General features: G+C 38.2%; 2 protein-coding genes across 4 annotated transcripts; one reads left to right on the top strand and one right to left on the bottom strand.

Annotated features, from left to right (window-relative positions):
- The first annotated feature begins 4,003 nt into the window (after nucleotides 1–4,003).
- Nucleotides 4,004–9,761, top strand: LOC138124841 (zinc finger TRAF-type-containing protein 1 homolog). 3 transcript variants are annotated; one of them, XM_069040021.1, is made up of 7 exons: nucleotides 4,004–4,147; nucleotides 4,205–4,420; nucleotides 5,584–5,822; nucleotides 5,866–6,095; nucleotides 6,159–6,319; nucleotides 8,971–9,173; nucleotides 9,226–9,761. In XM_069040021.1, the coding sequence occupies exons 1-7, from the start codon at nucleotides 4,094–4,096 to the stop codon at nucleotides 9,251–9,253; spliced, it is 1,131 nt and encodes a 376-aa protein (XP_068896122.1). In that variant the 5' UTR covers nucleotides 4,004–4,093; the 3' UTR covers nucleotides 9,254–9,761. The 3 variants fall into 3 exon arrangements, with proteins under 3 accessions (XP_068896122.1, XP_068896120.1, XP_068896121.1); XM_069040019.1 differs by having other exon boundaries at nucleotides 4,077–4,420; XM_069040020.1 differs by having other exon boundaries at nucleotides 4,078–4,420; nucleotides 5,884–6,095.
- Nucleotides 9,752–11,551, bottom strand: LOC138124842 (WD repeat-containing protein 89). The gene is made up of 6 exons (XM_069040022.1): nucleotides 11,037–11,551; nucleotides 10,759–10,988; nucleotides 10,527–10,708; nucleotides 10,203–10,475; nucleotides 9,967–10,152; nucleotides 9,752–9,915 (listed from the first exon to the last, which is right to left on the bottom strand). The coding sequence occupies exons 1-6, from the start codon at nucleotides 11,231–11,233 to the stop codon at nucleotides 9,826–9,828; spliced, it is 1,158 nt and encodes a 385-aa protein (XP_068896123.1). The 5' UTR covers nucleotides 11,234–11,551; the 3' UTR covers nucleotides 9,752–9,825.
- Between the last annotated feature and the right edge of the window lie 3,299 nt (nucleotides 11,552–14,850).

Raw genomic sequence — 14,850 nt, 5'->3', positions numbered from 1 at the left:
TTTGTCGCCGATGCGAACCAAATTGCTGTCAGTTATTGTATAGGATGAGTTGAATTCAGGTATAGTAAAAGTTCCGGCCATTGAACCCATTTTTTGCTGTTGGAAGCAAAAATATGGATTTTTTGGTTTTTTGCGAATTTCTCCAAACCGAAAAAATCCAGGTAAATTTTTTTCGGCTCAGAAGAAGCGCCTTGACAAGAGCAATCCAACGGTGCAAAATTCATTGCCATATGTGGCTTAATAAGGGAGCTATGGGCGTTTAAATGATTTTCCGAAGTGAAAATTATATAGAAGGGGGGGGTACGTGGTTATTTTCCAAAAATTTTTTGTCGCCGATGCGAACCAAATTGCTGTCAGTTATTGTATAGGATGAATGAGTTGAATTCAGGTATAGTAAAAGTTCCGGCCATTGAACCCATTTTTTGCTGTTGGAGGCAAAAATATGGATTTTTTGGTTTTTTGCGAATTTCTCTAAAACGGAAAAATCCAGGTAAATTTTTTTCGGCTCAGAAGAAGCGCCTTGACAAGAGCAATCAAAACAGATTTTATGCGTAAAAAGTTGTTACGAATTTGTTTCACATTTTTCAGCAAATAATTTAGATACGTCGGGCGTATCCGAGTTGGGCCCGGTACCTGAGATAATCCTCGCTCAAATTTATCGTCCCCCAAGTATCCCCAATCCGGGCCACGCGTAATCCGATACGGAGTAGGGCCGGGTCTAGGCCAACTCGACACCAAACCTTAGAAGCAATAAACATTGACCGGTCAACTCGACACCAAAAAAAAAACAGGTAGTTTTCAAAGACACCCCAAGAGATAGGCCAACTCGACACTAAGCGCCCACTCACTACCTGTCTATATGATGCCCCCTAGTAGAGGGTATTTCTTAAAGGGAAGCTTCCACATTTCCCCCTTCTTTGTGGGCCTCTAAATCAAGTCAAATGAGGTATCCACAGCCTACATTTGAGGTGAGAAAATTCAACTTTCTCGCTAAGGTAAGAAAGTTAATCATGAAATGTTTATGGTAAAACTGTACCAAAATACAAATGTCAAAAGTGTCAAAAGTGAAATAAGTTATTGATAAATGAAAGCCAATTCAATGAAGTAAGTTGGTAGGTCAATCATATAATCTGGAAAATAAACAGATAAGCTAGGTAGGTAGATTACTTTACCCTGTTTATATCAAATTTTCGAACAAACCTCAAATCTTCAAATGCGATGACAAGTTAATTAAACAAATAACACAGCCTACTATTCAATTCTCAAAATTTTCGTTTTAATCACGAATATAACCATCTTTTTTTACTTTTTTCAACAAACTTGTGCCGGTAGGGAAAAAAATTGTATTCAAACCTTGTTAAGAAAGTGTCCTTGCAGACCTTAGGCACTTACAAACCTCGTCTACGACTCGGTTTATAATCTTTGCCTGCGTTCTGCAAGAAACCACTTTCTTACCTTGGTTTGAAATATACTATTCCTCATCTTATTTTATTATCTCTGATATATTCCCGCAAGAACTCTAGTCACTGGCTGCGATATTAAAGAGGGACCGTCCCAGGTAGACAGTGCCGAGTTGGCTTGACCGCGGTGCCGAGTTGGCCGGTTATCCATGGGCTACCGGTGCCGAGATGGCCTGTTGTACTTTATTGCAAATTTTACCTAGGTATAATAAAGTGCCGAGTTGGCGTCCGCCCGTAGGGCCACCCGGCCAACAACTAATTATAAAAATGAATCTTAATTTTAGTTCCATTTGAATATTTGCTAGTGAATCTGTAAATACCTACCTAGTCTCAGAAATGGAAGTAAAATCAATTTTGAGTAAAGAAGGGAAACAGTTGCTTGGAGTGAATAATTTTAAGTTTTGTGTGGCAAGGAAGTTATACGACGATGAAATTCCATGGGGTTGTGTCAACAAAAAATCAAACTGCCTTGCAAAAGTGTAAACCTTCGGTTCCGAACCAACGAATGTAATCAGCAGTGATCTTATTCATAATCACCCGGAAGAAGAAAATATAGAGAGGCAAGCACTGAGTAATGGCGTCAAAAGAAAAGCTCTAGACAATTTAACACAAACCTGCAAAACTATTGCGTCAAGAATTGCGACAAAATGGTTTTTTGGATCAGATTTTCACTTATGACGTGGATCGTGCGCTGAAGAATCTGTGGCAAGCCAGAAGATCTGTCCAACTTCCTCTCCCAAAAACTCAACTTGAAGCGAATAATTCTATATCCTGGTTAGATTTCGTTATGCTGTTTGTTATAATACACTCTAACAGTAATTAAGAAATAATAATTGACGGCGCGGCAGAGGATTATTACAGGTAGCCGGGCCCAACTCGGACATCGGATTACAGGGCATTAACGCGCGGGCCCAACTCGGACACACCGCAAATAACGAAGATATTCAAATATAAAGTTTAAGCAGACGCACCCTGTATATTTTATGATTTTTTTTTAAAGCACGATGGGCCGGGCGCACCTTTTCTCCTAAGTCCTAACACCTCTAGGCAATTGACTATGATGCCTAGCTGCCATCGTATAAAGCCGCCTTTACACTCGCACCGCAGAAATAATAAACACAACAGAAGTCTAAAAAAACAAGTTTGTATCGATTTAAACAAGACCAGATCTTGAATAAACAATAATATTTGACAAATATTTTAGCTAAATATAAACAAGTTCACAATCTGTGTCGTTTCGATTTTAAAAATTGATTTTTCTCAAATAAACCTTCAGTTCACCGACACTCGAGGAAAAAATTCATGAACAATGTACGAACGAAACAACAGCTGTTCTTGAATATTGAATGATGCTACAATCTCGACGAAGCAGTTGGACGACTGGTGTAGCCCTCAGGGTGTCTGAACGTACAAATAAATATACATTAGCCGCCCTCTACCTACACCCTCAACTGTCGTCACCCCTTGACGAAACACCACCACTTCTTGGAAACATCGAAATCTACGTATCTTCTGACTATTTACTGTTTAGATAAGACTTCCGATAAGTGAAGAAGGCAACAATAACCTAGTTTCTCGGTACGGTCATTGTTTACTTTACCTACTCGTGGAATTTTCGGCTAGCAGCCTCAGGGCATCCTCCTACATCGTTTCCCACCACTCAAACCTTGTGCAAAATGCAAATGAATTTTCCTTGCCCTTTAGTTATACTAGACATTGATGCGACCTTGAAACACAACAAGAGAGAAAAACAAGGGCATTTGCACAAGGTTTGAGTGGTGGGAAAACGATGTAGGAGGACGCCCTACAGGTGTCTGCTCAGAAAAAAGGCGAAAATTCCACAAGCAGCTAAAGTAAACAATTACCCTCGGTACAAGCATTAAGTACGAGTCCTCCTAAATTCCGACAAAAATCTGATCCGCCTCTTGGCTACCGTAAACGGGATTTTTCAGGCAATTCCACCTGGAGTACTTCGAAGGGCCGCTGCTCCTTTGTTCCGAAGGATTACTCCCCCACTGAGGCGACCGTCCAGCTGGATAATCACCGCTCACCGTAAACATTGCAAACTGGTTCTGCAAAAACCAGATGAAATCGACGTTTTTCCATGATAATAATATTTGTGGTAATTATCACAAGCTGTGTTTACAGTGTGTCCTCTGTTTTTCGGTGTCAACAGAACACGCACGCCTGCAACAGCTCCTGTTGAATAAACAACACAAAGCAGAAACGGAAGCGGACTTTGATCAAATGTTTTGTTGTAACGTGCGACTAAAAACAACATATCGCCGAATTATTCCAGCATAAAATAAATATTTATGTGGAGCGTGTTTTCGACGAGTTCCCGTTCGGCAAATGCAAATTCTGGACTTGAATTTTGGCATAATTTTGACTAATCGGGTCAGGAGTGGTCCGGCGAGGTGTCAGAGCGTCGGTTAATCTTGGCAGGAAAAATGTAAATAACATGCGGATTATTATAAACAAAACAAACGTTTAAAGTTTACTCGGAAGGACGTCCAGCTGATCGTGGTGCGTTTCTGCTTTCGGCGGCAGCAGCTGATCGCCATCCCCTCCACCGGCAAACATGATTCGCGTGTCGGCCAATAGGGGGCCTGAGGCTCGGTGGTGGGGCGCACATGTCAAACGAGAAGCGTCACGTCAGCTGTTTTCTGGTTGTGCGAGAAATAGAGGTAGGCAGGAAGTCAGCTGTTGTGTGTTTTCATAACTACGCATCACCCAAAACACAGACAACAATGTCCGAAGGCGAAGCGACGACGTCGAACAATCCGTCGGCAAACGCGATGGAAACCGCGGAAAAAGCCAGTGACGAGTTCATCGAGCCCGAGACGAAGCGCCGCAAGATCACCAAAATCGACGAGAAGAAGTACAAGCTCGAGGAGCGGCTGGGCGGAATTCTCTGCTGCGCAGTTTGCCTCGACCTGCCCAGAGCCGCAGTCTACCAGGTAAGTGGCCACTTTCTGTCCGACTGACTTTCTTCCTTCCGATTACGTAACCGACGTCAGTTTTCTTTGTTCGGGTCCGGTGCAGCCGAGCTGCAGGCTCGCACTTGTGTATTGATTTTCAGGGCAGACTGCAGCTATATTTAAACGGGCTCGCGAGGGGGGCTGCCCCGGGGCCCCCTCGCGGCTGGGCGCGGTGCGCGCGATTTCCCCGGAAATCGCCCGCAACCGCTCCCTAACGATCCCATCTCATCAGCTTTTTTTTTATCTTTTTTTTAACACATTTTTGTCGGCGTCATCCTCAACTTGTAATGAAAACTATTGTATTCTCGTTGTTAAGCTCTAGTCTAGTAATGTCTGTACTTTTAATTCATAAATCTTGTAATACTCTACTGTGATATTTAATAAGTCTTGGATGTGATACTTGATATCTTAATAAGCTTAATGAGCTATTTTATTATACAAGGATTTTTTCTTCGTCGTTGAAATAAATGTATTAAATTTATATTTTAGTCATTATTCACATTTAGATATTGCATTTATTTTCCCCATCCCGTCCCATTTCTTTGTTGGTTTCTTTATCGGAGAGAGCACGCACCAATTTTAATTTGACTAGTACATGTTAGAAGAGGTAGGTAACGAACGACGCCAAGGCTGGGTCAGGTCAACAGTAAAACATTTTTTGAGGTCGCCAAACTCACCACTTTCGATTAACATTAACACCAGTTATTTTCGTGGGAAACAAAAATTCCCACAGCATTTAACTCCCGGTTAAAGTTAACCAGAAGGGGTGGCTCTTAAAAAATCTAATCTGTCATTCTGAACTGTGGTCAGAAGGTAACGTAATTGTAAAATAAGAGTAGCACTCGACCGCTTTCACTCAACAGAGCATCCAAACTTCCCCGGGTGTGTGTGGTGAAGTTTGAGTGAGAGCGGCTTCAACTATATTCGTTTTGAGTACGTACAGCCTTATTGATAAAATTTATGTTAGTTCCAGGATATGAAGAGGATTGGTAAGTGTCTCCAAAGCTTAATTAATGTCTGTGGGGTGGGAGCAAACTTGTTTTTTCTTCTCAAAGTATTCACAAGTCTTGACAAACAAGCAAATATTCTGAGAGGAGCTGTTTCGATGTTGCTACAATATATTTTATGTGCGTCTATTGCAGTGCAGCAATGGTCACTTGCTGTGTGCCGGATGTTTCACGCACGTCCTCGCCGATGCCCGTTTGCGGGACGAAACGTCGACTTGTCCCACTTGCCGTGTCGAGATCAGCAAAATGTTGGCGACCAGAAATTTGGCCGTGGAGAACGCCGTTTCGGAACTGCCGTCCGAGTGCCGCTTCTGCAACCTCCAGTTCCCGAGGAACTCGCTGGAGAAGCACGAAGACGAGGAGTGCGAGGAGAGGTTCATTTGCATAAAACAACACCAGGCCAATAACGAATCATAGCCGTTTTTTTCCCGCCAGAATTGCAGGTTGTAAGTACCACAGGATCGGGTGTCCTTGGCGCGGACCCATGCACGAGAAAGCCCACCACGAGCAGGAGTGCGGCCACCCGGAGAAGTCCGGGGCCGAGGTGATGGAGGCGCTCGAGCTGCTGGACCAACAGGTCGTCGAAGAGAGGAAACTCTACAAGACCATCTTCGAGTTGTTGGGCTACGACAAGATTATTTTTAACGGTGACTCGCCCTCAATCTCTTCGCACTATTCGTTTGTTTGTGACCGATGTAATTTTTCTGCAGATATTCAATTGAAACCGTACAGGACCGACGATTTCGTCCACCGGTTGTTCTACGAGTCGTCGCGGTTCTCGGCCTTCAACAATCAGTGGGTGGTCAAAGCTAGGATTAATGACAGTCAAAAGGACCCCACTCAGAGCTCAGAGAGAGAAATGACTTATCAGGTGCGTAGAAAAAATGGAAAACTTGTACTACTACTACTAATAGTCGAGTGTGTCATATCGTGCCCACTCGTGCTGTGGGTTGGGGCGATCAGTCGCCCATTTAATCGGACAAATGAGGTACCACGCTGGGTAAAATTAGGTGTAACCGATTCGAAAACAACAATTTCAAATAAAATATTCCGGAATTATCTCCACTACCGGGTGACTGTAAAAGGTTGTGACCATTTGAATTGTTGCTTTGGCAAGGTTGACGTTTAAATCGAGACACTGGCGTGCACTAAAGTCATTTTGGCATTTATCGTTGATTAATTTTATAAAATAAACGCGTACGCCCATGCCTACTGTCAAATACGGAGTTGTGATCAGAATGACCAACATTTGCGTGAAAGAACGTCGCAACCTTTTATAGTCACTCGGTGTAAGATAGCATAATGGGTGAAGTTGATTTTTTATGTTAATTGTAAAAACAACTACAACATTGAGAGGTACTTGAGTTCTTTGCACTACGGATTAATTTGAAATTAAAATTGTTGGAAAGAAGTAATTAAATCTTGTCATTTTGACAGCGAAATATAATTTGAGGGAGCTGTTAATGCAAGTGTCGTGACTACTGTTGTAGAAATTTACCGAGAACGCTGTCGACAAAATTAATTGTCGATATTGTTCCAATAACATAATTATTCACTTTGACATTATTTTGTATGTTGTCATCGCAACACTATTTGTTTTCACCTTGAGGGGGTATTCTGGTCCAAAAATTTGAAAAAATCAGTTAATAACTTTTTGTTAATGAAAATGTGTCATCAAAACCCTATTCGGAAATTACCAAAATAGAGAAATTTGTACGGTTTGACAAAAAACCTGTGTTAAAACGGTAGCAACGAAAAAATTTTAAACGCGTTTTTTATCGAAACATTTTTTATAAATGACTGGCATAATACGGGGTCATTATAAATGATTGTCTCATCGCACTAAGCGTGGGTGACGTAGTTGAATGTGTCGCAAGCTTTATAACATGAGTGAGACTAGCATCGCCGATAGGTAGCGCTGCTGGCGGTAGTGTAAATTTGTCTACTAGTTTGTCTAACGTTGCGAAGCTAGCGGCACGTCCCGAATTTGTGTGGGTTTTCAACGCCAACTGCGATGGGACAATCATTTATAATGACTGTATTTCCAGATCCACTTTCCGATTTTTTCTATTCATATTCACAATTTCAAGATATTTTATTTATTGATCAACGAATCTGAACCTCGACGGACTGTTTTATATAAACAAAGAACTTGGGCCAAATTGTTTACGCAACACTTCACAGCTTTTAGAATTTTTTTGTCTGTCTGTTTGCATCCAGTTAACTCAAAAACTAATGGATCAATTTTTTTCAAACACATTTTTTTGGAAAAGGAATATTGTCGATTGTGTTTTCCACTTTGTTTAGTTACAATATGACGTCAAGGAGTCGTGCAATAACGATAAATCCGAAGTAGTACGTGTTTTTTTTTCATATTCATTATGAACTTACTCATTGTTAAAATTATTTGCCTGATCTATTTTTTCATTTCTTTGACTTCAATTTCTTAATTCAACTTGTTTGTTTTTAAACGCTTCACTAGTTGGGAACAGCTCAAAAACATTTTCAATGAAAAAGTGCCGATAATGATGTTGGTACATTCCTCAAGATACGCCAGCAAAGCCGAGTGAAAAATCTAATTCAATAAAGTCGCAGTTAAAGTATTGCAAACAAAAACTCTACTTCAATAAAAAAATAATAATGGGCAAAGAAATGCAAACGTGTTGGCCTCCAGCAGACATTTTTTGCTTGTATGTTTCTTTGCTGTTTTGTGCAGAGTGGATTTTCACGTGACACCATTGGAAACGTACATTTGATTTTGACCTTATAACAATTAACTATGACTAATAATAAAATAATAATACAATTATAATGGTTCACACTATAATTACAACGATAAAATAAATTTAAAATGGTAATAAAGTGCACTAATCATTAACCAATTCATTGTGTGACCCGACAATGCAATAAATATCAAATATTTGTACAGCTTTATTGTGACTTGTTTCCGTCCGCTGATTTTTTAAACTTGAATCATAAGAAATGCAGCTTAAATATTTAAGAATAACAACTGCTGCACCCTTTTCAAATACTTCTATTGACATTAAGTAAACGTTTAAACGCTTTAAAATAAATCGAATCTATACTGCGTCCATTTAGTTAGTAATATAATCACGTGATTTTTGCTTGCGTGTTCGGTATTGGACAAAGCTAAACAGAGATGCAACGATAAAAGACAGAGAGCGTATACAAACAAGGCTCCGATACGTGAAAGGTTCGGTACCAGCGTCGTGCAGTTATTTATTTACTTGATTCAATTATAATGGAATTAACCCTAATTGAGAAGCCAGCACCGAAAAATTTTCCCAACTAATGACGAGAAAACGATTGCAAGATCATTCAATGGCCATCAAATTGTTATCAATTGCGAATTTCAGAATTCAGAGAGTTGGCGTGGTGCGTACGTGATTATTATGTTGCTTTAGTGAACAGAGTATAGCTCCATTCCAGTATTCGTGTTCTGATCGCTCCAATCTACGCCACCTGCCCGCCTGGACCTCGACTAATGAGTTAATTTTTCAGTTGCTACTCAAGACGAAGACGTCTACACCAATGACCTTAAGTTACATCGTCCTTCGCGGCCCCGTCGGCGATATTAAGGTGAACCCGCGCGTCTATCAGTTTAACTTTACGGAAAACGAAACTGAAACAGCGTACGAATCAGTTCCATTATCTGACACAGCCGAGTGTAATCGTTTATTAGCGGCGAAAACAATTAATTTCAGGTGAATTGCTACAACGTTCGACGTCTCACGTGTCTAATCGTTCTGATTCCAGGTTAATCATGTTCTTGGCTTCGAAATAAGTTATTTTTTGCATCGTAATTATTAAGCACGTGGCACCCGATAAATTCTAGTTTTCGTTCATTTTTAAATTATGCTGACACTTTTCTCTCATTTTTTGTTCAAATAACGAAACACTTCACACAAGTTGAATCTCATAAGTATTGATTTTTCTCTAAAAAATCGTCTTTCGTTTTGAGATTTTGTTAGTTACAAAGAGATCTCTATAGAGTGTAGGAATTCTTATATTTAGAGCTTTATTTTATACAATTTACGTTTTATACATTTTTGGACCTGTGAAATGTTTTTTATTTACAATTTTATGTTACCATCATTGAGCATGTTGCCATTATTGTTTAGTTTATTTAATAAAATTTTTGAAATTCACTTTTCAAATGGTTTGTGTCATTCGTTTTTATAGCTTTTGTCACTGTCACTTCAACATTGTAAAGGTAGCTTAGAATAAATTAATTGATATATTCTTAATTGTATTAAGAGGGATACTGGTAGAAATATAAATGTTTAAAAGAGTACTCGTTTATTTTTTTATACTCCACACAAATCTTACTTTTTCACTTAGACATTTCCCAAAAACTCACTTTTCTCTCTTCATAGCATAATTATTGATCTTGACATCCCACGCGTTCAGAATTCCCTTCTCACCCCCGGTAAGCAATAAATTCGTCTGAAAATGTATTATTAACAATAAAACAAAAAAACACTTGAGAAATCTCACGTGGGAATTAAACCAACTGGCGCGAACCCTTTGCTTGTTTTGAGGGAATCCCAAAGCAGGGAATACAATGTCGCCGGCTAGCGACAATCCTCTCAAACGTTCACCACCGTCACTTGATCCTGCCAATGCCAGTGTGCAGCCCAGTCCTTCATGTACGTCAACCATATAGGTAGAATCGGTTATACCCTTAAAATATAATTTGAGACCAAGTTAAAAATAAATAATGTACAATTTACATGTATTTCTGTTGCAATTTCACATCTACGCAAGTGCAGGTAAGGTTGAGCATCATCCAGTTTCCAAAACTGCACATCTTCAGTAGGTGTGACACAACTGATCACATCTTTTCCTCCCCGTTGTAACCATCCTAGTTTTTCAATTGATGATTCAGTATTTAATGAATCTATCAAAGCATCATCTTCCCTGCTTTGTGATAGGTCATATATATTAATTAACCCATCTGTGGCTCCTGATATTAATTTGTTTGAATCATCAGGATGAAATTTCACCTAAGAACTGACCATTACTTAATAGTACTTAATAATATGATGAGCTAATACTTGTGTTACATCACGTGTGTGTGATTCCCAATAACCACCCAATAGAGAAGTTTTTCTTGCATCCCAAAACAATAAAAATGTATCACCTTCAAACAAACTTGTTCCTGCTGCTAAAAGTAAGTTATTTGGTGCAATGTCAAAGCTGTTCAGTAATTTAACTTGGCCATTTGTCAAAGTAGTATCTACAATGTAATTGGTAGGATTGAATGCATCATGTTGGAAAAAAAAATACCTTTAAATTGTAAAGTGCTATTTTTTGGTACTCTAAGGTCCCACAATCTTACAGTTCCATCATGTGAACCCGTATAAAGTAAATTACTATTACTATTACAAAATTTAACTTCTGTAATTATATCTTTGTGTTCAGAAAAAACTGTTAATTTTGCAAACTTATTACTGCTCAAGTTATACACTTCGCATGTGTAGTCTGATAAACCTACTGCAACATTTGGATTGTTTTCTCTAAAAAACAGTCATGTAATTCTTTAAAATTATATTTGTTGAACATACAGTGTTCCTGCAACTTGTAAAATGTACTTCTTTTTCGAACCAACACGACACTGTGAAATTAAAGGGCACTGTTGAAATAATTCCTCATTTTCGTTACTTTCCGCAGTATCGCAATCTTCATCATCATCCTCATCAAAATCGGTTCCAGAATCTTCAGGCTCCAATTTCAATTCCTTCATTTTTATTAATGGGCTCATTGATTATACAATTTAAAAAAAAATTAAAAACACTGTCTACTTCTTCTAACACTTCAAATTGACAATATAACACAAAATATTAAAAAAAAACTTGCACATGGTGTATACATAACCTCAAATTAAAAAATAACAAATACATCAACACGGGATACTTTGAAAGGAACACCGCTCCGACGCAACTGCACACAGTGCTTCAATAACGTAAAAGCACAAAACTGTGGTTTTTAAATGTGGCAATCGTTAAATTAGTATGAGATTTGGGAAAAACAAATCTCAAATTCGATTTAAAATGAACTACTTTGAAGGGTTTAAAAAAAACTGACGTTACGCAAGCGCAACTGTGACGTAACGCCGACATCCCAATTTTTCTTATGACTAAATGATGTTATGTTCATTTTTCCCTCTCGGTAAATCTCCCTCAAAGTTGGGATTGAACGCTTGCGCTGTCGACTATCTGCAGAATATTTTTTTTTTACATTTCAAGATGGGATATTATATAATTAATAAATGCAGTTGAAGTTGTTTATAGTCGTTATTAAAGTAACTGTTTAAATGGTTAAATCAATTAGTAATTAAAAGGTGAATAACAATTAATTAAATAAGTCATCAAGTAAATTTATTAGAAAGGAAAGATTAGATCCAATGATACCTAAATCCGTCTAGATGTAATAAAGTAAAATCTGTAGTTAATGAAAAATACGGAAACCCCTCCAAAAAATACAAAACACAAACGAAGCAGCATACCAAATTTATTCACCGATGAAGAAGAAGATTAAACAGGTCCCTGTTATTAGGTAATCGTTGTCATTGTTCCTTTCTTCAATAATGGAGAAGCTAAATTTATATTTTGACATTCTATAATAATTTTTTCCTTAATATTTCTCGAATTTCTAAATCTTTACCTCTTATGTGAGAAATAATTTCATTGTTTCTTGTTATAGTGCGGGAATTCCTTTTTCGCTTTTATGGCAGGGACCATGGTGTAAACCATAAATACTCCAACAATACCAAAGTACCACAAACCATTAGACTGAGCTGCCATAAATAATATAGTTCATCTGTTCGGCTGTGTTCGAAGGGGTGCAGATATTTACAGCCTAATTGTTTGTGGTGTTTAACGTTTACACCATGGTCCCTGCCATAAAAGCGAAAAAGGAATTCCTGTACTATACGCTATAAGTGTGTATAAGTTTCCACACCTGTGCATCGTCGCTTCTTTCCCTGAGGCCCAAGAAATAGCCCTTCGTGGAAGGTATATAGCTGCCCTAAAGATATGGCTTAATTGGTCACTTACCTGTCTCTTTCTAGACGTTTGGCATCGGGTGGTCGCAAAAAATTCTGGTTCATATTTATTAGTTTATTAGTTATTTATTACTCTTCTACAACAGATTGTGATTAAGCCGTTAAAGGGAAAGCCATACCTCTAGGGAGATTATACAGGGCTGGTGGTGGGCTTTAGTTGAATCTAAAAGAAAATATTTCCACAGATAGGTACATTTTTCAATGAAGACAATTCAAAAAGAGAACTTGATACTGACTAGTTTGATTGGTTCAATTAGTACGGGGTCATTATAAATGTTTTTCTAACACTAATATCTTATACTGTTTCCATGGTGCATTTGAGCTCACAGCTTATGTTTCCCATAAAATACGCTTTTCTCTATAAAACACGTCGTCAATAGCAACGTATCTTATAGAGTCATAAAATACGCTCACACATATTATTCAAGTAACATTTTATTTATCATTTTTACAGTAATTATCACAAAAGTGAAAAGTACAATTATTGAATTGGAACTGCCATATTAGCTTCGTGCTCTTGTTCTTCATCTTCTTCTTCAACTTCTGCTGTTTCATCCAATGCAAGTGCCCGGCCATCGAAAACTGGCAATCTTTACATTTTCTTCAAATGATTCTTGCCGTAGTGTGAATTAACTTTTAATGAAGTTCTACACACTTACTCCATATCAAGAAAAGCCAAAATGACATCTTCCGTTACCTCCGTGATGCTTTTTTTATTGTTCCGGCCTTGAAACGAAACATACATCTTTTCGTATGCACTTTTAGACTTCATTGGTAACAAGTTGCCCCTTTTTTCTTATTTCTTCTGGAACGTTTTGGCACATTTCAACGATGAAAATTGTTTTTTTCCAAATTTGTTGATATTATTACCATAGTACCCACGGCAACCTCCGCATTTTGTGAATTGTGACGCGCCTCGAATAATTTCTGAATTTATTAAAATTTCTGATAAGATGTTAGTGTTAGAAAAAATCTTGAAGACAACGCGTGTTTTATAGTTTAAAAATCTCGATCTATTAAATCCTCGCTCCCTGCGGTCGCTCTGATTTAAACTACGATTTCGATTTTTAAATCGTCTATAAAACCCTTGTTGTCTTAATAGCTATTGTAACACTAGTGGGCGTAGCGGCGCACCTAAACCATAGCGCACAGCCACCTACGATGGGACAATCATTTATAATGACCCTGTATTATTACAGTATTACAGTAGGACAGTATTACTGTACTCAGTACTGCAGTACTAATGCAACTAATTATTGGGTACTTCTACGAGTATTAACTTGTAATGTGTCACCAATACAGAATACTAATCAAATACTGATAATGGTAAATTCTAAATTGTTTAATGTTTCTTTAGACATATTTTCATTTGTGCGGCGTCGTACCATAGTCAAAATGTTCTTTGAATGATTGCGTTCGCAAGAAGAAACCAAACAAAGTTGTGTAATGGCAAAAATACATAAAACATATTTTTTGTCAAAATTATCTAGTTAAAATTCGCAGAGGTCTTGTTCCTTGGAACAATTCAACTTTGGCCATTTTCAATTTGACGTTCTTTAACTTTGTTGTTTGTTATTTACCACACAAAATAAGATTGTTTTTAAATTTTAAGGTTAAGCTAAATTTCGTTTCAGGGGCAACTTGTTATACTTGTTCTACGTTAACAGCAAGAGATTTTATTTCCTTGTATGTAAATTATAAGTGTTTACTACGTAGAGGGTTTACAACGCCATTCTTATTTCTGACATCGTTGTTTCAGTTCTGGAGCGAACCTGGCATTTCCATTTTCCCTAAAGTAATCAGACTTTAAAGACACTTAGTTTCGTTAAACTGATCCTTAATTTGTTGAATGTGAGAACAAGCACAAGAAAACAGTTTCGTTCATCAACAACTTTGATGGCGTTGTCGCAATATAACTTTGTGAATTAAGTTCTGCGGGGGCACATTCTTCGCGGTTTCTACACTCCCATTCGGATTAAATGAACACAAAAGAAAATCTCAATGAAAAAAATTGTATGAATTAAGCGAAAAAAATTTGTTTGCCTGGCGGCGATGTCAATTCGAATTAGGTCGCAAGAGTTGTAAACAAAATTTAAATCCAAAGCAAATACTACATAGCGTAAAAAATTGTCTGAGGCAAGTGATATTATTTTCGTAATGTTTTTTTTTTTGTGTTGTTTTGAACGTCTGCAATATTTTTTGCCCGTCGTCTGCAGACGATCCGCCCCTGGCGACGGAAGCGTGGTCGTCGCCATAGCAACGTCGACGTCGCTCTGACATCTATCAGCTGATGTCGCAAACAGTTCGGTGGTGGC

This window comes from Tenebrio molitor, chromosome 2 (assembly GCF_963966145.1).
Source record: "Tenebrio molitor chromosome 2, icTenMoli1.1, whole genome shotgun sequence".
NCBI lineage: Eukaryota > Metazoa > Arthropoda > Insecta > Coleoptera > Tenebrionidae > Tenebrio > Tenebrio molitor.
The sequence above is the reverse complement of the archived record's forward strand: the minus strand, read 5'-3'. Positions and strand labels throughout refer to the sequence as shown.

Coding starts and splice junctions, on each gene's coding strand:
- LOC138124841 (XM_069040019.1), top strand. CDS start 4,094: ATGTCAAACGAGAAGCGTCACGTCAGCTGTTTTCTGGTTGTGCGAGAA. Junction 6,096..6,158: donor CGACAAGATTATTTTTAACG/GTGACTCGCCCT, acceptor ATTTTTCTGCAG/ATATTCAATTGAAACCGTAC. Junction 6,320..8,970: donor AGAGAGAAATGACTTATCAG/GTGCGTAGAAAA, acceptor TTAATTTTTCAG/TTGCTACTCAAGACGAAGAC.
- LOC138124842 (XM_069040022.1), bottom strand. CDS start 11,233: ATGAGCCCATTAATAAAAATGAAGGAATTGAAATTGGAGCCTGAAGAT. Junction 10,989..11,036: donor TTACAAGTTGCAGGAACACT/GTATGTTCAACA, acceptor ACTGTTTTTTAG/AGAAAACAATCCAAATGTTG. Junction 10,153..10,202: donor AAATTGCAACAGAAATACAT/GTAAATTGTACA, acceptor TTATATTTTAAG/GGTATAACCGATTCTACCTA.